General features: G+C 44.9%; 1 protein-coding gene across 1 annotated transcript in view; it reads left to right on the top strand.

The window, feature by feature from the left end:
- The window catches only part of LOC126248712 (steroid receptor RNA activator 1), a 61,719-nt gene that overhangs the window by 13,072 nt on the left and 27,377 nt on the right, over positions 1–21,270 (top strand). The window contains exon 2 of the mRNA XM_049950011.1: positions 1,966–2,276. Coding sequence (XP_049805968.1) covers positions 1,966–2,276 — 311 coding nt within the window. The remainder of the gene's footprint in view (positions 1–1,965; positions 2,277–21,270) is intronic.

Here is a 21,270-nt window from a genome sequence, read left to right as displayed (position 1 = left end):
AACCTCCTGTCAGAATAAAACTGTGTGTCAGACCAGGACTTGAACCTGGGACCTTGCCTTTAACAGGCAGGTGCTCTATCACCTGAGCTACCAAAGCGCAACTCAAGACCCATCCTCACAGCTTTGTTTCTGCTGGTACCTCATCGTCTGCCTTACAAATTTACAGAAGTATTCCTGCAAAACTGTATGAGGCATACTCTGCTGCAGAATGAAAATTCATTCTGGAAACCACACTTGGGGTCAGTCTCAAACAATCTTATCATCAATGGGATCCTCCTTCCTTTCTTCAGTTGATTGGCCTTCAAGCGATCCATTGCGGGTATCCAGCAAATAAAAAGTTCAGACCACCCAGGTTTCCAATCTCTGTGTATAAAGGCCAACGAAAGGTACTGTATTTTTCTGGATACCAGACCACATAGGAATTTGGGGAAACTTATTAGCAGATGTAATAATACCATCTCAGGTAAACACTGTTGTCCAATTTGCCATCCCCCAAAGGGTTGTCTCTCAACTGTTTACCTACAGAGTCATGTGTCAGCTTGATGAAGTGTTACTGGAAGTGATGGACAGTAAGCTGCAGTTGCTGAAGCTGACTTCTTCTGTGTACATGTGTATCTTCAGTCACTCAAGTGAGATGAGGTTTTACCAAACCAATTCCATTTTTTTATTGGTTTACACTGTAGTAAGAGTGTTGAAGTACTGCCAAAGACCTGTCTCCTTCCTTAAAAATGTGTTATTTGAAAGAAAATCAATAAAGAACATGGAATTAAAAAAAATAGTTTTTGTGCAAATTGATAAGAATGTGAGCTGGATGTTGCATATTTCATATTTTCTCCAAATATCCAATTTGTGGCATCTTGCTATGGGTAATATCAAATTTTAGAGATGAAAGTGATAGAAACTTGGCCATTTTGCTGTTTTTCATTCCTTTCTGTTTTTATGCTATTGTTTGGCAGCTTTTCAGTGAGTAAGATACTATCTGTGTTGTCTAGAAGTTAGTGTCACAGCCTACTGATGTGGAGAACCTGAGTTTGGTTCGGATTACCTCAGATTTTTCTTTGATTGGAAGATCTGGAACAGTGGCCATTCAGTTTTGTGACACCAAATGAAAAGGTGATTGAATAGATAACAGCTGAATTGACATGACAATCACCAAAATGGCCTCAAAATGAAAGATTTGCACCAGCCTGGGAGCCACGTGGCGATTACTTGCCTCTTCAGCCAGGGTCACTAAAATACGCTTCTATGGTGGTACTTGACTCAGATGTTATTGGTTTTAACCCTGATTGGGTGAAAAAAAATTTTATTGGCAGAGTGTAGACAGCAAAGGTAGGAGAAGTGGGGGGTATAAAATTTCTGCAAACGGATGTCCTGGTTTATATTCCAAACCTCTCCACAGTGTCTATGGATTGAGGGCACATGACTTTGTTGATAGTGGTGACGTTAAGCTCACTAGCCCCATTGCTATTAACTTACATGAATGCAAAACATTTACAGTTAAGACTCCTACTACTCAAACTGCCCAAGTGCATCTACTAAAAAGGACTTATTTCATGCTATCATTCTCAAGAGCAGAGGGAGGGGAGAGGAATGAGGGAATGAAAAGGGGGGGGGGGGGGAGAATGAATGAGTGAGTGAGTGAGTGAGTGAGTGAGTGAGTGAGTGAGTGAGTGAGTGAGTTAGTTAGTTAGTTAGTTCATTGCTCAGAAATACATAATATGGTCATCCTCAGGCTTATTTGTGATGGCTCTCTAGAGATGTTTGTCTCTCAATAACAGCTTTTAAATGTGTGTGTGTGTGTGTGTGTGTGTGTGTGTGTGTGTGTGTGTGTGTGGTTTTAAATTGTTGATAATGCTGTAATATACAGTGTGAATTTGTTGAACTAGAGTGCAAATTTTCTTTCAGACTGAATCATATGTGTTTTTGAAATTATATTCACTATGGTTACTATTTTTTCATCTACAGTTGTCACTCCTGGTTGGAATGATCCACCACAGCTTTCGTATGACCCATCAAGGCCTCAACAAACGGCGTCAGGAAGAGCTAAACTGACAAAGAGGGTGGCATTCCCAATACAAGGAGCAGAGCAGACATCAACACAGAGTGTTCAGACAGTACTTCCTCCTTTGTCAGCTCCACCTGTTAGCTCTGTTACGTTGGACAAAAGTAAAGAAACTGAGGCTTGCAGGCCTGAAGAATTAAGTATTTCAAATGAACAGTGTTCGAAGGTGGTCAGAAACCTCTCTGAATGCCTGGACCGCAGTGGTTGTGACAGGGTTAGTTCACTTAGCTGTTATGGGGCTCCCAAAATAGGCTTAGTGTAACATTTATGATAGGCCTAGTGCTTATGGGTCATTGCTTTACAGTGCCAGCTTATATTTTTGTGTAATTATTTAGTCTATAAATGACGATACACCATTAGCTATGAATTTGAAGTGTTGATTCTATTTAGTTCAGTGTTCTACTTTTTATAAACCACAATGAACATGTTAATTGAACAACCACCTTCAATCACAGGTGTGATTTTATTTCAGTTTATGATGCATTTTGAGCGCTGTGGGCTCATCTTGAGGTGTTTCAACAGTCTATATCAATGTATGTGCATTTATACACTTATGGATTATGTGACTGAGAGTAGATACATGGTTTTTAGCATAGTATGAGTAAACATGTTTATGTGCACATATATACATAAGTGTATAAATGCACATAAACAGGTTTCCTAATATTGTGCTTCAAAACTATGTATCCATTACTGGAAACAGTAAGTTATTTTTCTATTTGTCTTAAGTTTGTAAATGGATATTTACAATCTGCCTCTTTGTAATATACCATTGTAATCTTACCACAGCCAAAATTAAACTAAATCTGAGAAAAAAAAATAAAAATAAAAAAAAAAATTGATATAGACTGTTAAATCACCTGAAGATGAGTCGCCAGGTCTTGGAATGTATTGTGCACTGAAATAAAATCACAATTGTGGTTCAAGGCAGTTATTCTTTATTTTGTGAAAGTCACGGAAGAAATACTTAACAAAATACAGCTCAGTGTTTTAATATAAGGTTCACTATTGTGGGGAAGAAGGATCTTAGTGTTGAGTTGAATAACTTATAAAGTTAAACGGGTTCAAATATTTTTTGATAATAGCTATATTTCTCCTACACTCTTGTATTTGAATTTACAACTTACCTGAAACCATGTCAGAATTTCTTGAGCAAGTCAAAACATTCCAAGTTCTTCAATTCAGCCTCAAATTTAATTAAAGTATCTTTCTTTCATTTCATTAAAATTCTTCAATTTCCTTTAGTGATCAAAAACTTTTTAATTTTTTTATTTAAACAGTTAACTATAGCAACCAAATTTATTTATAAATCAAATTGGGATACATAGATACTGTGAGCTGCAGTATTGGGATCTTAACATTTATTCATGCATTAATGTCAGCTTGAGTCTGAATACATGTGACATCATAAATGTGCTTGTATTTATCCATTGCAATATGGTTCTATAGTCTTTGATGCTAATAAGCTCATCTAAGATGTACAAAATACATTGTAATTATTTGATTTTTATGTATGAATATATTAGTGTTGCAATGGTTGAACTCACTGTTCCAAGGATATTATGACTAAGACATTTCACAATAGAACATCATTCTTGTAGTAAAACTTGAAGCATGATGTATCACTGTTCTACAAATGAGCCATCTTTATGTACAGAACATAGTTCAAATTGATGATTGCTTGCCACCTTCCAATGTAAATGTGGGTTTTCATGTCAGGAGTCTCCGAAGACATGTTCGGCTTGCCTTCGATGCATCTTTTCACTTAAACAGAGAGGCTAGGGAATGTAATTCTGTCAAGAAAGAAAGGTATTCTGAAGGAAATGACTGTGGCCTATAGTAAGGGACCAACCCCAGCATTTGCCTAAACTGCAGATGGGAAACCACAGAAAACCACATTCACAGCTACTGGCAGATAGATTCAAACCATCAAGTCTCTAGAATCCAGGGATTGCTAGCTCAGCACCTCAAGGCATAGAGCTACCCCAGTTGTTGAAGAATAACAAAAAACTGGTTGTAGTACATTGTTTTCAAATAAAATAAAATGCATCACAGCAGAAGATCAAATTCTGATATTGCAAATTTATTCTTTGATTGTGGATGATTCATCAGTTGATAGTGCATGAATGCACACATTTTAAGCTTTAATTGTGTAGGGAATTTGTGACCTTAGTTGTTATAGTATTTCAAGGGCATGAATGGACTTAGGATGAAGATGGAGTGGGAGATGCAGGGTACAGTCAGCCCAGACAAATTAAAGTAGCTTCTTGAAAAAAAATCTTTTAGAAATGAATGAACTATAGACTTTGGTGTCATCTCATACCCTTCTGTTCCCCACAAACACTTCCCCATCATTCCTTATCCGAACCGGTTTTCATAATTGGGTACTTCCCAGATGACCAGATTTGGATGAATAATGACAGAATTGTGAGCAAATGTTTTAAAGAAATGAAACCATCACTTTGTGGACAATATTGTTGTTGATCAACGAGATTTTTGGGTGACACTGGCAAATCCAAGTGTGGTTATATAGTCTGATTTTGATGTAATGTTATTTGCAATGATGATTACCACTCCACTGCCTGAAATATTTTGACCCCCAAGTTCTAACAGTCTCCAAATGATGACCCCAGTGCTAACATTAAACTGCAACAGATGGGTGATTAGCCAATTACAGTCATGTGGACATATTTTTAACTTATCGTAACAGTAGTGGAAATATTAAAATCGGTTTTTCTTTTTTGTGTTACAATCTTATCTGTAATTAGAAACTATCAGAACAGCATGCAGCACAAAAATAATAAATGACAGCACATACATTAAATTAAACTCAAAGTAAGAACTGAAGAAGTGTGTAACTGCCTGCTGCAAATCCTCATCTGAAAGGATTTATTGACCCTTCAAGGTGTATCTTAAGAGACTGAAGACATGATAATTGCATGAGGAGAGATCGAACATGTGCAATGTGGGAATGTGCGTTATATGCTGCCCCATACACATTCTTCTTTCTCCGATGGATGTCTACCAGTATCTGTCCCTCACCAGCCAAGAAAAGAATAACAACACGTTAATCGTGTTTGGATATGTTTGTCGAAAAGACACGAATGCCAGACTAATCCCTTGCTGATATGTCTGTTCTTATATTCCTGTGTCGGAGTCATGCTACATTGCATATATGCCGCAGCAATGCCCCCACACAGAAACTTTTTGATCACCTCTTATATCCATCAATTTGATTATATGGCATCTAAGTCACGTGTAATTTCGTTTAGGTGATGGGGGGGGGGGGGTCCAGACCCCCTGGACTCCTCCTTTGGCTACATCCTTGAGATAGTGCCCCACAATGATCTGAAACTCAGGGATATACTTTTAGGTTGTTTATTATTTAATATTTTATACACACATTTTAAGGTAGTATTATATTATACTTTTGAGGAGTTTGACAATAACAAAATTTTTATCTGATGCTAAACTCTCTCCGTCCTGTGCCAGAGTAAGACTGAGATGGCAATAATGAACATCCATTTTTATCCTGCTGTCGTAGTCTGATAGTCTGAGTGCTGCCGTATACCACCTGTAACAGGGTATTAATGACAGGCTTCATAAATAATTACACTGCTTTCCAAAAATGAAAGAAAAATTTTGAAGCAGCAGTAACTCAAGAAATAAATGCCATTAAAGTGGAGTATATCACTAACACAGTAATAATATTCACAAAGACCACATGCTAGTCAGTGATGCTTAAGTTCCCCTTTGCATTCTCTCTGCATATATGAGGCAAGGGGAATAAGACAGTGACATGTGCTGTGTCAGTGATACAAGACAGTCAACTAAGATGAAGTTGAGTCGTCATTTACCAGACTGACTGTAATTTGGGCTTTCGGCAGATTGGAGCCACATCAAACCAACATAGAGGTGGCTAAGTGGTTAAATGTTTGCTTTGGAGTTGCTTGTAGACTGTAGCTGTGATTTGAAACCACAGATTCAGTGTCTTAGAAGTTTCAAGTGAGGCTCACTGTGTGTCAGAGATCCTGGCAAGAATCTGGATACAAGCATTCCAACAGCTCAGCCCAAATTTGGGAATTCTTCCTAAGGATTTATATAAAATACAGTAGTTTGTTGATAGCAGCTGTATTGAAACAGTGGTATCTCCAAACATCTGGAGACGTTGCCCATTCAGTCGTGAGGCATGTTGCCCAGCCTAACACCTCAGCAATCCTAAAGTCAGCATCCTATCTCTACACCCCCAGGACACTCTCAACACTTTTGTGAGTACATGGATAGTAAGCACGATGCCCCAAGCCATCCTCTGACTGTATCTTTTCCCAGACTTGTTGTCTAGGATAGATTCCCTGCTGACAGTGTAGCTTCATCATAGGACATCTATTAAGGCTTTACAGATTTTTGTTTCTTTATTTTACACCACCCATTTCAGTTAACTCGTGTTTGATCTCCACATCTGGGTTTGCTCTCCACCTTTCAAAATTTGTACAGAATTGTGGGCCATAGGGTGAATGTCAACCAGAACCCAATTTTGGAACCAGTCCACATGGGGGTTGTCAATTAACTGCATGGTGGTAGCCCCCACTCCCCATCCGACTAAACAGGGAATGCACTATTTATGCCCAAGGTGTTACCTCCTCACACATATTGAGGAGTTGGTGCCTGTTGGTTTGTGGGCTCTGGGCAGTGTCTATCAAGCTAGGTGGCCACTGCTCTGTGTGGGTGATGTCTGTGGGGAGCTCCCTTGTTTGGAGTAAGCAGTGTCAGGGCTGATGTCTAACACAGTGAAAAGACCAAAATTACAAGCCATTGGCCATGAAGCTATGACTGTCTCTTCAGACAGAGCAGAATTCTGTGTAAACTGTAGATCATAACAAGCTTAAGAACTTTCCCTACTTGGCCACACCATGAGAGGAAAGCAAAATCAAACTAATTACAAAAACTTACTCCCTTTAGTTCCTGGTTGCATTTTTACTGATGGAGTGCCCTTTTGACCTACTAAGCCAGTGTTCTTTGTGGAAAATACTGAAAATATTGTTGGAGAAATATCTTTCCTTATTAAATTATGAAATGGTTGTGTTTTAATTAAAACAGTGAATCCTATCTCTTATAAGAAATCTTGCTAATGTACATGTTACTGTAACACCCGACAAGAGTCTGAGTAATCTACAGGGTTTAATTTTTCAGTTGGACTTACCACTGCAGAAATTGAAGTGAGGAGTCCACTTCACGTATCATGTACGTCGAGGCCAATCAGAGTACAAGGTTGACATCAGAGCAGTCATCCTCACTTTTGAGGGGGATGCACTTCCTGAGAAACTGAAAACTGTGGTCTGCCATTGTGATATCCTGTCGTTGATGTGGTGTTTTAAATGCCAATAGCATGTGTTTTCCTAGTGTGTGAACAACTTGATTCATGGAGAGTTTGGTCAACCACTACATCACCCCTGCGGGTGTGAGAGTTAGAAAAGGCCCGAGGTATTCCTGCCTCTCATAAGAGGCAACTAAAAGGAGTCTCTCACCTTTTGGCTTTTATGTGATGGTCTCCTGTGCGGTTTGACCTCCATTCGTCAAAATTTTCCCGAAGAGCGAGCCAATTGGGGAAGGGCACCTTATGTGGTGCGTCATGTCCATCTTACATTGAGATCTTTAGCCAACTTTCTTGTTGTGGCATTGCAGTCCCACTCATCCTTCATCTCTTGGGCGAGGACATCTTCTGGGGTGTGTTTTCCTCCACCCACTATGCAGTGTCATTTTCTACACCGACGATGACCATGGAATTCTTTGCACCTCATATCCAGCACGGTAACCAGTCCATTGTGGTACCCTCTTGGTTGTACCCCCCTGACTACACAGGCATCGCTCTCCTGATGACTGCGCCGTTAACTCCCCACGTATGCCAAGGAGTAGATGCCTGTCACCCTGGGGCATCGGGACTGCCGGCAGTGGCCATCCTGCCAGGTGGCCTTTGCTGCGGCTGGGTGGCGCCCATGGGGAGGGACCCTGGTCAGAGCGGGTGGCATCAGAGTGGATGACGCATGATGAAGCGTACCACGTCATCACTTGCTGGTGATCAAACTCCAGCAGTCTCTAAGCATTCCAAGTCTCGGTACAGTGCAAGGAAGTATGATCATAAATTGTCCCCCTCCCTGGCCACACCATGGGAGGAATGTCAGGCTATGGATGGCAGCAAACCTTATTCACCCCGGTACCTCATATGTATGAGAGCTGTTGGGGACTCCTTTGTCCCGATGAAGCCTTGGTTTTTTGTAGACCATTTAGAGGACTAGTTTGGGGAGGTGGAGGGCTTGTCCAAAATGCGGTCAGGGTCGGTCTTGATAAAAACAGCATCCTTTGCCCAGTCATGGGCATTACTTGCTTGTGACAAGTTGGGGGATGTTTCTGTTACCATCTCGCCCCATAAGAGCTTAAATATGGGCCAGAGTATTATATTCCATGGGGACCTTCTTTTGCAGTCTGACGACAAGCTGTGCGCCAACTTAGAGCGACGAGGAGTTCATTTTGTCTGGCACGTCCATTGGGGTCCAAGGGATAAGCAGGTTGCTACCGGTGCCTTCATCTTGGCGTTCGAGGGTGACTTATTACCCGAGAAGGTCAAGGTGATGGTCTACCGCTGTGATGTCTAGCCATATATCCCTCCCCCAATGCGGTGCTTTGTGTGGTAAGTTCGGCCATAGGTCTTCCCGCTGTACTTCCAGCATCACATGTCAAGATTGTGGACGTCCATCCCATCTCAATACTCCATATGCCTCGCCTCCCATCTGTGTCAACTGCAGAGAGTGTCATTCCCCTTGCTCACCAGACTGCAGGATTTTACAGCAAGAAAGGAAAATTATGGAATACAAGACCCTGGACCAACTGACATACATTTTGGCCAAGAGGAAATTTGAGCGCCTACATCCTGTGGCTGTGACCATCTCATATGCCGCCACTACGAGAACAGTTGTACTCCCATCAGTTCTGCAAGTTTCAGTCAGCTCTCAGAGTTGGAAGAGTGCACCTGCTTCCTTGATGGTGATGAGCGCTTCCATCCCTGTTGCTCCTGTACCACCTACCTCAGGAGCACTGTCCCCCCAACCATCGGGGACACCAGCCCCCACTTCTCAGCTGGAGAAGCGTAAGTCTTCTTTGGCTCCTCTTGCTAGGAGGGGGTCTCTCGAGTCACTCTCTTCCCAGGTTTCTGATAGTGGGAAAGATGACACCCACCAGTGGCTAAATTGCACAAAAGCAGTTGGTCGTAGGGCTTCACGATCATCCTAAGTCCGGGAAACTGAATCAGTGAAGCCCTCCCAGCCAGAGAAACCTAAGGAACAGTGTGAGAAATTCAGAAAGAAGACCCTCAAGACCAAGGGAATTGTGGTGGCACCCGCCCCACCTCTGCCTACAAGCTCTGCATCTGAGGACGAGGTGAAGATTCTGGCGTCCGCTGAGGACCTAGCTCTTGCCAGTCCCTCAGACACAATGGATATGGCTTGTTCAGGAAATAAGTCAGTGGCAGCAAGTGACCCTGAGGTGTACACTGCCTCATTGAGTGTTTCATGCCTTCCCAGTCTCACAATCATGTCATCCTCCAGTGGGATTGCAGCAGTTTTTTCCACCACCTAGCTGAGCTATGGCAACTGTTAAGCTTTACACTTGCTTTCTGCATTGCCCTCCAGGAAAGCTGGTTCCCGGCATTGTGGACCCCTGCCCTTCACGGCTGCTGGGGATATCACAAGAACCATAGTGAATATAATAGTGTGTCAGGTGGAGTTTGTGTTTATGTCCTGAACTCGGTATGTAGTGAACCTGTTCCCCTTCAAACTACTCTTCAAGCTGTGGCTGTCAGGAGGATACGGACGAGGCAGGAAATAACCGTCTGCAATGTATATCTCCCTCCAGATGGTGTGATACCCCTGAACGTATTGGCTGCACTGATTGATAAACTCCCTAAACCTTTCCTACATTTGTGCGATTTTAAAGCACATAACCCCTTGTGCAGTAGCACCATGCTTACTGGCTGTGGCAGAGATGTCGAAAATTTACTGTCCCATCTCGACCTCTGCCTCTTAAATACTGGGGTCGCCACACATTTCACTGTGGCTCATGGTAGTTACTTAGCCATTGATTTATCAGTTTGCAGCCCAGGACTTCTCCCGTCTATCCACTGGAGAGCACATGACAACCTGTGTGGTAGTGACCACTTCGCGAACTTCCTGTCACTCCCCCAGCGTAATGCCCATGGTTGCCTACCCAGATGGGCTTTAAACAAGGCAGACTGGATAGCCTTCACCTCTGCTGTCACTGTTGAATCCCCCCACCTGCCCGCCATCGTGGTGCCATCGATGTTGTGATTGAGCAGGTCACTACAACAATAGTTTCTGCGGCAGAAAATGCGATCTCTAGGGCTCTCCCAGCGAAAGGCAGGCCCTTGGTGGTCGCTGGAAGTCGCTGAGGCAATTAAAGTGTGTCGGCGAGCTCTGCAGTGACATAAGCACATAACAGCACCCTTACATAGAGCACCTAATAGCCTTTAAGCGTGCCCATGTCCAGCTGCTTATAAAGCAACGGAAACAGGAGTGTTGGGAGAGGTATGTGTTGACCATTGGGTGCCATACGTCACCTTCCCAAGTCTGGACAAAGATCAAAGGTCTTTGTGGGTATCAGACCCCAACAGGTGTCCCTGGCGTTAAAATCAATGGCGTGCTCTCTACCAACACAAACGGTATTGCGAGCACTTTCCTGAGCATTATGCTTGAGCCTCTGCGTCTGAGAACTATCCCAAGCATTTCACACCCTCGAACGGTGGATGGAAAGTCCTCACGCCACAGTGACACAGTGAACCATATAACTCCCCATTTACAGAGTGGGAGGTCCTCAGTGCACTTGCACATAGCCTCGACACACCTCCTGGGCTGGATTGGATCCACAGTCAGATGATTAAACATCTCTCATCTCACTACAAGCGATATCTCGTTGTCATCTTCAACCGGATCTGGTGCGATGGTGTCTTTCCATCACATTGGCGGGAGAGTACCATCATTCCGGTGCTAAAACTGGGTAAAAATCAGCTTGATTTGGATAGCTATTGGCCCATCAGCCTCACCAACGCTCTCTGTAAGCTGCTGGAATGTATGGTGTGTCAGAGGTTCGGTTGGGTCCTCGGTTGCTCTACCACTGATAATCTTGTGTCCCTAGAGTCTGCCATCCGAACAGCCTTTTCCAGATGCCAACACCCGGTTGCCGTCTTTTTTGAATTATGTAAAGCATACTACACGACCTGGCGATGTCTTATCCTTCCCACATTGCATGAGTGGGGTCTCCGGGTCCTGCTCCTGATTTTTATCCAAAACTTCCTGATGTTCCATACTTTCTGTGTCCAAGTTGATTCCCCCCATAGTTCCCCCCCCCCCGATATCCAGGAGAATGGCGTTCCACAGGGCTCCGTATTGAATGTGTGTCTATTTTTAGTGGCCATTTACGGCCTAGCAGCAGCTGTGGGGCCATGTCTCTTCTGCTCTGTATGCGGACGACTTCTGCATTTCGTATTGCTCCTCCAGTACTGGTGTTGCCGAGCGATGCCTACAGGGAGCCATTCACAACACGCAGTCATGGGCTCTAGCCCACGGCTTCCAGTTCTCAGCTGCGAAGTCATGTCATGCACTTTTGTTGGCGTTGTACCATTCATCCAGAACCTGAACTTTATCTTAATGATGGTCTGCTCACTGTAGTGGAGATGTATCAGTTCTTAGGACTGGTTTTTGATGCTTGATTCACTTGGATACCTCACCTTCGTTGGCTTAAGCGGAAGTGCTGGCAGCACCTCAATGCTCTCTGCTGCCTGAGTGACACCAACTGGGGTGCAGATCGCTCTACGCTGCTGCAGCTATACAGAGCCCTTGTTCAATCCCACGGTTTATGGTTTGGCAGCACCCTCAGTGTTGCATTTACTCGACCCAGTGCACCACTGTGGTGTTTGCCTAGCAACTGGAGCTTTTAAAATGAGTCCGGTGGCCAGTGTCCTGGTGGTGGCTGAAGTCCCTCCATTGTGGATCCAACATGCACAACTGCTCTCCAGTTATGTTGCACACATTCGTAGTTCTCCTGAGCATCTGAATTACCGTCTCCTTTTCCCACCAACGGTAGTTCATCTCCTGCATCGGCAGCCCAGGTCAGGGCTCATGATTGCAGTTTGCATGCGGTCCCTTCTCTTTACCACCTCTATTTGAGGTCCCTTCACGTACACCGCCATGGTGTAAACCTTGGCCGAAGCTTCACCTGGACCTTTCACATGGCCCTAAGGACTCTGTTAACCCCGCCACTCTCCGCTGTCACTTCCTCTCGGTTCTTGACATGTTCCGGGGCAGTTGTTTCCACTGAGGGCTTGATGGCTGATGGTAATATTGGCTTCGCCTATGTCCACAGAGGCCATATCGAACAGCATTCCTTGCCCACTGGTTGCAGTGTATTCACTACAGAGCTTGTGGCCATATTTCGTGCACTTCAGTACATCTGTTCCTGTTCTGGCGATTCGTTCCTTCTCTGTTCTGACTCCCTGAGCAGCTTACAAGCTATCGACCAGTGCTACCCTCGCCATCCTTTGGTAGCAAACATCCAGGAGTCCATCTCTGCCCTGGAATGGTCCAATCATTCAGTGGTGTTTGTGTGGATCCCAGGGCACGTCGGAATCCCAGGCAACGAACTTGCTGACAGGCTGGTCAAACAGGCTACGTGGAAACCGCTCCTGGAGGTGGGCATCTCTGACACTGACCTGCGTTGTGCCTTATGCTGAAGGGTTTTTATGCGTTGGGAGACGGAGTGGCATAACACTATGCACAACAAACTGCATGTCATTACGGAGACTGTGGATGTGTGGAAGTCTTCCCTGGGGACTTCTCACAGTGAATCAGTGAATCAGTTGTCCTTTGTCGGCTCTGCATTGGTCATACGTGGCTCACACATGATTACCTCCTCCATCGCAAGGACCCACCTTAGTGTCGCTGTGGCTCCCAATTAACAGTCGTCCACCTCTTGCTGGACTAGAGCTTTTAGGGTGGAGGTTTTAATGTGTTGCAGAGTGGCTATCTTCTCCTTTTTTTATTCTGATGGTCAGCCAGCCATGGTAATCTGCTTTCTTGTTTTTACTCTCTTCTCCCCATTCCTTGCGTGTGTCTGTGGTTTTCTTGTCCTGATTTGTCTATTGTAGTGTTTGTTGTCCTTCTGTCATTCTTCTGGGTTCTTCCTTTTTCCTGTTATTGTGCCGTATGTCTTCTTTTTCTTCTTTCCCTTGGGTAATTGTTCTACTGGGAACAAGGGACTGATGACCAAGCAGTTTGGTCCCCCCACCCCCTCCCTCTTTTTAAACCAACCAACCAGTTCTCACGGGCTCAGCATTCATTTGCTGGGTACAGGTTTGACGACACTGGGATTCCCGAGTTGGAGTGGTAAGTGCCGGCAGTCCCCTGTCACTGTAAGCTCTGGGCATGCTTCAGCGACCACCACGCAGTGCAGCGGTGGAACATTATGTGTGTCAGGGAACAGGATCAGTCTCAAGGTGTGCTGCACACTGATGGTATGTATGGCTGTTGAGGTGGAACAGTCATTAACAGGAAACCTGCCACACCTCAGCTGTATAAGGCTTACTCAGGCAAGCGAGGCTCTGTCTGAGTGGACCCTTATTTCCCTAGCTGCTTGTCGGACCAAGATGGAGCCCTTGAAATCATCTTCTTCTCCTCCCAGTGGGACGGGTGTACCACCTGGGAGTATTCACACCCATTCATCCAAAAGGATGAGGGAGGCAAGTCGTCCTAGTAATAAGAATACTTTGGGCTGCAGTAACAAGGCTCATGGAGTCGTGAATAACATGTTTCTGGTGATAAAGAGGAAGGAGGGGACATTTGAAAAAATGTCCCCCTTTTATATCCATAAGCGTTTGGAAGGCCTTGCTGGAACATTGAAATCTATAAAATGATTGTGTAATGGCTCATTGTTGGTTGAAACTAATAGGTCAAAGCAGGTAGAACTTCTTAAGAAATCACAGACACTGTTGAGCTGCGCACAACTCTTTCAACTCCAGTAAGGATGTTGTCACGTTCCAAGGTATCATGGAAATAGCAGAACTGAAGCAAGAATGGGCATCCCAGGGAATAGTAGATATGGAGCAACTGAAAAGACTGCCACTTTCATTGTCACATTCAATTCTCCAACACATCCTGAACGTCTTCGACTTAATGTTCGACCTTACATTTCAAACCCTATGCGATGCTATAAATGTCAGCATTTCAGCCATACAACCATGAGTTCTGGAGGTGAAATGATCTGCGGGAACTGCAGAAAAGCCGCTCATGATGCTGGGACTGGCTGCCCGTCTCTAGCAATCTGCCTCAACTGCTCTGGGAACCACCCAGTCTGGAGCCAAGACTGCCCTGTTTTTGCTGAACGCAAAATACAGGAGGTAGTGATGAAGCGGATCCCCTATGCCGAAGCCAAAAAAGAATATAAGGCGTTGAAACCCCCGTCTTTGCCACATCATATTCTTCCATGGTGCAGGTACCTATTCCCAAGGCAGACGCTTTGACACAGATGACGCCTAGTGTGCCTGTATCCACCACAACCATCTGTACTAGCACATGTACATGTCAAGGAAAAAAAGAGTAAGGGCAAAGCAATCCAGGCAGCTGTACCAGGAAAGACCAACAGCAGTCTCGCAGCAAGCACCCAGAAGGTGCAAGAAAAGCAGAGTTCCTCTCAATGCCCCCTTTCCCCTTATCCTTGAAGGGATAGGGTGCAGGGAAAGGCTTACAACATTCAGGTCAAAAGCTGTCGCAAGCGCCCTCAGACGTCATTCTTTCCTGTTTCACTGATGAGGAGAACATCATGGAGTTAGATACCTCGGATCAAGGCAGCCCCTCCACTCCCCCTCACTATACAGGTGCTTCAGCTTCCTGGTGCAAAGGTAGGGGTAAGGTAAAACCGCACTGATGACATGGCTTCCATACTACAATGGAACTTGAATGGGTTCAGGGCTCATGTGGAGGAACTAAAACTCATAGCACAGGCACACCCATTGTGCTTTTGATTACAAGAAGCGCATTTTAAAGATACAGATGTCCCTGTGCTACAGGGATATACACTATACCGCAAGGATGACTAATCGGGGGAAAGGGCCAAGGGAGGTGTTGCAGTGTTTGTCACTAATGCGCACCACTCCTCTTCTCTCCCCTTGGCTACAGCCCTGCAAGCAGTTGCAGTTCAAATTCAGCGTGTTGAAGGGTCACTGTTCGCTCACTGTATTTACTTCTGCAAGATGCAATAGACTCTGAGGCTCTCCCGGATCTTATTTCACAACTCCTGTGACCAGTCCTCCTCCTGGGAGACTTCAATGCCCATCATGTTGTGTTGGGCTCGACCAATACGTGCCCTCGGGGTCGGGTTTTGGAGGGCCTCATGACATCTCACGAGCTGTGCATTCTCAACACAGGTACTCGCAAACATTTCTCTACTGCTACTGGGTCATTCTCAGCCATCAACCCCTCTTTATGTTCTCCTGCCCTCGCTGACTTTTCAATGGGAGGTCATTGACGACCTTCATTCCAGTGCCACTTCCCAATCCCCCTTCACATACTAAATGGCTCACCATGTGAAGTTAAGCCACTAAAGTGGATGGTCAGCAGGGCTAACTGGATGCGTTCCAGCCAGCTGGCTGTGTTCAAACACTGCGGCAGCGTCCAAGGATGGGTGGACCACATCACACAAGTGATCCATTGTGCCGCTGACCTCTCCTTGCCACAGTCCTCAGGTCATCTTATGAGACAACCAGTATCTTGGTGGACAGATGAGTGCCGTTCCGCGATCCAGGAAAGGCATGCGCCTCTTAGACATTTTAAATGCTGGCCAACAGCAGACAACTTCAGGGCCTTAAGAGTCATGAAAGCCAAGGCTCGAATTAAGAAGAGTAAGAAAATGTCATGGCCGGCGTTCCTCGACTCCATCAATCGTTCCACGTCTATAATAGTATGGGAAGCCATCTGGAGGACTTCCAGTAAACACAGCCATTTACTGATAGCAGCAGTGCTGAAACAGGGGTGCCTCCAAACAACACCCAGACGCATTGCTCAGATGCTGGCCGAGCATTTTGCACGAACTACTGCCAATGCAAGCCTGGATCCGGCATTTCGTCGCTGCTGTGTGACTGTGGAGAGGAAAAAGTTGATCTTCAGGTCCAACAGTTCTGAGGCCTACAACTCCCCTTTCTCTATGTGGGAGCTCAAGTTGGCACTGACTGAGATTCATGACACTGCACCTGGTCATGACCAAATCCAGTACTGCATTCTTAGACATTTGCCAGCAGCATCAAAGGAAATTCTCCTCGAATGTTGTAATCTAATATGGCAGCCAGGCAACTTCCCAACTCGAGGGACACAATTCTGATTCCTCTCCTCAAACCAGGAAAGGACTGCATGTGTCCCAGTATTTATCGGAGTATTGCCTTAACGAGCTGTGTAGGAAAGACCATTGGGCGAATGGTTAGCTGTCGTCTCGTCTGGTTGTTAGAGACCAGGCAAATCCTTAGCCACTATCAGTGTGTATTCCGAAGATTTCGGTCCACTGCTACAATCTGACCCTCCTAGCTTTGATATAAGTAAGATATACGATACTACTTTCAGATACTGTATTCTCACACAACTGCATCAATAGGGCTTTCGTGGCCACCTCCCCATCTTCATTCAGTCTTTCCTGCCTCTGCGTTTTTTTAGGACTCAAGCTGGTGATTTGAACATGAGAATGGTGTTCCTCAGGGCAGTGTTTTAAGTGTTACCCTGTTTGACATAGCCACCAACAGCATCACATCTACGGTAAGGAGTCCTGTATAGTGCTCCTTATTTGTAGACAATTTTACTGTTTTCTGTTCCTCCTCCAGTGGTGTGTGTGTGTGTGTGTGTGTGTGTGTGTGTGTGTGTGTGTGTGTGTGTGTGTGTTCATTTTAATCATTCTTGTTATCTTATTAATTTGCCTGCCTTGAATATGAGGGACACCATCCTACATTTTAGAGACACACAATGGTTTTTGAGCCTCATTTTTGACTCCTGATTGTCATGGTTGCCACATCTGCAAGACCTGAAAGCCAGAACCCTGAAGGCACTGAACATCATCAAGTGCCTTAACCACAGGTCTTGGAGCGGACAGGGCCCGTCTCCTTCAATTTCATTGGGCTTTTGACCATTCGCGGCTGGACTACGGTTGCACGGGGTATGGGTCAGCGAGGCCCTCTTACTTGCGGATCATTGATGCTGTCAATCATGAGGGGATTCGGTTGGCCACGGGTGCTTATGAGACCAGTCCTATACCTAGCATCTGTGCTGAGGCGGGGGAACTGCCACTTACCATCTGGCACCAGATCCTCATGGTGTATCAGATCCTTGCAGCTCCAAGTTCACCCACACACCATACTGTTGCTCATCCACCTGTGGAATGCCTTTTTTTCAACGGTTTACAAGCCACGATGCCATTTGGAATCTGCATGCAGCATGTGCTGGTGTCACTTGGTGTGGAGCCAGTACGACCCCAAATTCAGGGTTTTAACCGTCTGCCATGGCCCAGAGTGATTTTAGATTTGGTGTGGTACAGGAGAGGTAGCACTCCTGCTTCCACTTTTAATGTGATATTCTCTTATATTTTATCTGAGTATCATGACCATGTAGCTCTTTTTATGGATGGGTCTAAGCAGAGGACTCTGTTGGTTTCTCTGCCATCAGAAATTACTGTCTTAGATGCAGAATTATATGCGATCTTGCGAGCACTGGAGTACGTGAGACATTCTCCCGGTGTTAGATTTCTCGTCTGCTCAGGTTCTCTGAGTGCCCTTTTACTCTCTCCAGTGTTTGTACCCAGCAGGTACAGTACCCCAGAGTATCAAGGATGCCCTACTACAACTACGACAACTGGGGAAGGACGTGTCTTTCTGCTGGGTACCTGGGCACATTGGAATTGTGGGGAATGAAAGGGCAGATCGGGCAACCAAGGAGGCGTGTCATGATCCTTAGGTATTTCGGTGTGCTGTCCCCTTGCATGCTATCACCTCACTGTTGTGTTGGTGGGAAGGCAAGTGGCTGTCAGTGACTGATAACAAGCTCTGTCCCATCAAGCCGACAATTCGGCCGTGGAGTACTTCCTTCCAGTTATGTTGGCGGAACAAAGTCCTCCTTACTCGTCTTTGCATATTCCACAGCTCTATGATGCATGGATTCTTACTCCGATGAGAGGACCCTGCAATGTGTGGTGCTTGTGGTGTGCAGACCACAGTGTGTCACATTTTATTGCACTGCATTTTATTTGTCGACCTGTGGACTGCAGTGGGTTTGCCAGCTGATCTCCAGTCTATTTTATGAAATGATCAAACAAATGTGGTTAAGGTTTTAAAGTTTTGTGAATTGTCCAACGTTCCTAAAAAGATTTTAGGGAGATATTCTTAATGTGTCAAATGGTGGCTGGCTCACCCTAGTTTTTTGTAAGTGATCAGCCAGTCGCATTTTCCTGTGAATGTAGGCTTTCCCAGTGTATACTGTTGATGAAATCTTCTCGGGCTTCCATCTGGGTAGCTGCATCGAAAATCTGTGACGTTTCAATGAGTGTCATTCTCATCATCTTCTGTCTTCCCCAGAAGATGATGAGAATGACACTCATCGAAACATCGCAGATTTTCGACGCAGCTACCCCCATGGAAGCCGGAGAAGATTTCATCAACATTTCCCTGTGCTTTTCATTTAGTTCTTCTGTGTTTTGTTTTCTCTGTGTTTTAATTTCTTGATTAGCTATCTTCTCTCCTAATTGGTTTTAGTGCATGTTATATAGAGTGACTGTGTGGTCATTTTGAGTGCATGTGTGTACAACACTTTTAGTTCATCTCCACATCCATTTCTTTTAAGAAGTGTAAGGGCAATGATGACTTCGTTGTTGGGTGCCCAGGCGCCCATTAGATCCAAATGTGAGCAAACACACACACACACGAGATTCTCTGTTGGAGATGACGACCCTCCCTGATCTAAGAAATGGGCTTTCCTAATTAAGAAGTCCAAAATTCAGGAACTTACTGTCCCCAATCACTTCTCATATTTTGAAGCTTGGAAGTAGTCTCATTGGTATCAGCTTTTGCCACTGCTGTGGCATGGTCATCAACAGTACGTCGAGTATTTACTCCCACAAGTAAATTAGCCGATGGGTTCCTATAGAACCATCTTTGAAAAAGCAGTATCCTCATATGGAGCTGTCTGTTGTCAGGATTTCTTTTTAGGGAACCCCCTTCACAGAAATCTATGGACCAGTGACACAACAGATGCCAATGGCTGAAGAAATCACGAACTACTGGCCCTAGGCCAGCTCGTTACTCTTAAGTTCCTACTTCCACAGCACATAAGACCTCACAAGAGAGCTGACCCTCTAAATTAGTTAGAGATAGAGAAGAATTCTTGGGAGAAGACTAATCCATTGACCCAGGAGGTGCCAGATCCTCCCACGCCACTGGACACTGAAGCAATCTTTTCCAATTGTTATTCCATCCCCACAGGTAACAGACAGTGGTCTTGGGTGTGACTTGTACTCCTGGCCTCCTTAACTTGATACTTCAATGGAGCAGCAATGGATATTACTGTCACGAACCAGAACTACAATTAATGCCATCAGCGGAGCAGCAATGGATATTACTGTTACCAGCCAGAACTACAACTAGTGCCCTCTTGTTCTGTGATCTGTATTGCTCTCCAAGGAATGTATTTCACTGATAACCATTCTCCATCTCTCTGAGGTTACAATGCACTCCGATTGGACAGTACTGATCCCGAGAGAGCTTATGGAGGGGTCTGTTCATTGGTTAGTACAGATGTCAGTGAGTGGAGTCCCCCTAGTACCACACTGAAACAGTAACAGTGTGAGTGATCCCAGCAATCACTGTAACATTGATTTACTCCTGGTACTTATTTACCTTGCGATGGCTACCACCACCACCACCACCAACAACAACAACAACAACAACTACTACTACTACTACTACTACTACTACTACTACTACTTTCTTCTACGTGAGGGCTCTCAGTGCACACCACCACCGCCACCACCACCTGTGGAGGAGTACCACTTCATCGTCTGATCAACAAAGTTCTTTCTGATCTCGATCTATGCCTTGCCAATGATTGTACTCATATCCACCTATGGCATCTTTATGGCTATTGACCTTACTCTCTTTTTTCCCCAATCTTGTGGCTTCACTGCATTGGTCACTGTATGACAATCTTCGTGATAGCTATGATGTTGCAGTGATCCTTTCTTGGCATTGCCATGCTGAGGTCTCCGAAAAGCCAATTGGCTGTTGTATATCTTTGCTGTTACTTCCACCCCTACCCCCACCCCCTCCTCCCCTGTATGGGACCACTTTCAACAGCGGCCAGTACCATGCAGAATCAAAGACATTGCAACAGAGCTTAAGTACTGACAAAGGGCCCTGCAATGTCTCAAGTGACATCCTTCACCAACCGCCCTCATCACTTTTATGTGACTCAGTGCAGAGGCTCACTAATTAACTAAAGGCAGTAAGAAGAAATACATGGAGTGCTGTGTGTCCTCCTTGGGAATGTATGCCACTTCATCCCAGATGTGGAGCAATCTCCATAGTTAACTGTGCCACCAAAGGTAACAATGGTTCTGGGTCTCCTCATTCATGGTGGTATTTCTACTGATGAGTCAGCTCTTACTGATCACCATATCATCCACTTTGTGACAGTGTCTGCATCCTCTTCTTACCTGGCAGCCTTTCTAAAGGGTAAATGACAAGTTAAAGATATCCCTCTTTTCTCAAATCCCCCCCTCCCCCCCCTCCCCCCCCCCCACCACACACACACACACACACACACACACACACACACACTTACTATACTGAATTATGTGATCAATCTTTCATTGATTGAGAACTGCTTTAGGTTCTTGATTTGCCACACAATATTACCCCATGCTCTGATTCAATTCATAATCAGACGATCCAGCATTCAGCATTTGAATGTGATCCAGTTTCCATCTGCTCAGGGTCTTCAACTGTATTTGGCTAGAAGGTGCTGTCCTTTCTCAGTGGATAGATAGCACCATCAACCCTATTTTTAAACCAGGCAATAACACTACGTCCATTGACACCTGCTAACTGATTAATATCACTGGTGTGC

Source organism: Schistocerca nitens, chromosome 3, assembly GCF_023898315.1.
Source record: "Schistocerca nitens isolate TAMUIC-IGC-003100 chromosome 3, iqSchNite1.1, whole genome shotgun sequence".
NCBI lineage: Eukaryota > Metazoa > Arthropoda > Insecta > Orthoptera > Acrididae > Schistocerca > Schistocerca nitens.
The sequence above is the reverse complement of the archived record's forward strand: the minus strand, read 5'-3'. Positions and strand labels throughout refer to the sequence as shown.